Here is a 1,698-nt window from a genome sequence, read left to right as displayed (position 1 = left end):
TTGACTAATCTTCTTGACCTGTTCATACCCCAACGTTTCCTTGGGTTTGAGTTTAAGCATACTACAATGGCTTCATTCGTTCATCAACAAAAATCTGATTCATCCTATGCCCCTTTCCATGAAAAAAGAGAAACCGAACGAGAGCAAATATTATTGAACCCATTTCGAGCGTGAGTGTTAAGAAACTACTGCTCAGAGCGTCATGCCTAAAACCGTCTTCAACCTTTTGATTTTTGGCCTCTCCACAGCCCTTCTGTAATACTTTTCTTCAAAGCTATCACTCTTTGGGCGATTTGGCCAAGCGTAAGAATGGTTTTGAAATCATCTGACTGACTCCAAATCCATTCTGCTGATCTATTGCGCTTTGATTCTTGGGTGTATGCACCTTTTTGTATTGTTTGTGAACGTAATCAGATTGCTTTTTTCACAGCATGGGCGACGTTTGTCATTCTGATTGATCGTGAAGTTACGTCCCTGCACCTCGTCAGTTCTCTTTTAAATTTGTCAAACTACTCTATTCTTACTGATAACTGCGTCCATTACATGTTTGATCCAATTTGATCTATCAAAGCCCGCTACACTGTTGACTGTACTAGGTAAACCACCTCTACTTTTGACTGATATTCAAAAATGCAATTTTTTCCAGGTAGATTTCGATGACAAGATATTGACAAGATACCTTTGAATCGTAGGGACGGTGATCGGTTTCGTAGTTTCTTACCGAACCTCAAGTGAGTCCAAAAACCTTGCATTTTGATCACACGCAGTGCAGTTTATTTACCCTTCCATCATACAATCATAGGTGCTTATGAGCGATACAATGATGGGCGTAAACAATGGTCTTCAATCATTCTAGCTGGACGCACGTTCGCTCGTCTCATCTGGTTGCATTGTCCTGATGCGCCTAGGCCGTTCGATCCGAAGGAGCCTCCCACTGAAGAGGAGGTGGGCATGGACTCCCTGCTTGACAGATAGAGATGTCACAATGTTGATGTTTATTCTAAATGAATGAAAAAATACAAGCGCCTACGGTCGATTATAGAAAAGAAAACAATCATCAACTTGGTTGAAGGCTTTGCTGTTAGCTTGAAGCATCACCTACGCGGGGGTAAGTTTGGTTGTTCTTCTATCTTAATCCACATGGTGTGATTGACATTGATCGACTTATTCAATAGAACATGGAATCTACTATGAGGACTTGTATCGTGCGTAAGATTTCTTGACGAGAAAGGCTCATCTTTTTTCCCCTGCAGTGTTAAAGAATTATATGTGATACCAGATCTGGCGTGTTTTCTACCCAAGTATGCTTCTCCTGCTGGACGTCTCATCGATCGACATAACCTTGATTTCACCTCCACCAAAACCTGCGCTTCAGCTGATCAGCCTATGGAGACGAATAATGCCAATTGCGATGGAACGATTGATACACCTCAGACTGCTTCCACCCTCTTTGAGCCTGAAACCCATCAGAATAGCGAAAGAGTCAACGACAAAAGCCTACCTACCTCTAGACAACAGACTTTGAGACCACACGTGAATGGATCCCTGAATCCTTTCAAGCCAGATCGTGAACTTTTGCCTGCTTACAATCCACCCAAGAGTAGTTTTGTGGAAATCTTCCCAATCTGTTCAATATTTCGAGCTCTTTGGAAGGTAGAAGTGTTTTTTTGCATGATTGATATCAAGATGAATGAGTGT

General features: G+C 41.9%; 1 protein-coding gene across 1 annotated transcript in view; it reads left to right on the top strand.

Annotated features, from left to right (window-relative positions):
- Window positions 1-630: 630 nt before the first annotated feature.
- The window catches only part of MELLADRAFT_111510 (uncharacterized protein), a gene marked incomplete at both ends in the record, with an annotated part of 2,016 nt that continues 948 nt past the window's right edge, over window positions 631-1,698 (top strand). The window contains 6 exons of the mRNA XM_007415858.1: window positions 631-646; window positions 693-731; window positions 803-945; window positions 1,024-1,108; window positions 1,176-1,209; window positions 1,254-1,694. Coding sequence (XP_007415920.1) covers window positions 631-646; window positions 693-731; window positions 803-945; window positions 1,024-1,108; window positions 1,176-1,209; window positions 1,254-1,694 — 758 coding nt within the window. The remainder of the gene's footprint in view (window positions 647-692; window positions 732-802; window positions 946-1,023; window positions 1,109-1,175; window positions 1,210-1,253; window positions 1,695-1,698) is intronic.

The sequence above is a fragment of the Melampsora larici-populina genome, assembly GCF_000204055.1.
Source record: "Melampsora larici-populina 98AG31 unplaced genomic scaffold MELLAscaffold_54, whole genome shotgun sequence".
In the NCBI taxonomy this organism is placed as follows: Eukaryota; Fungi; Basidiomycota; class Pucciniomycetes; order Pucciniales; family Melampsoraceae; genus Melampsora; species Melampsora laricis-populina.
This window is presented reverse-complemented; position numbering and strand designations above follow the sequence as displayed.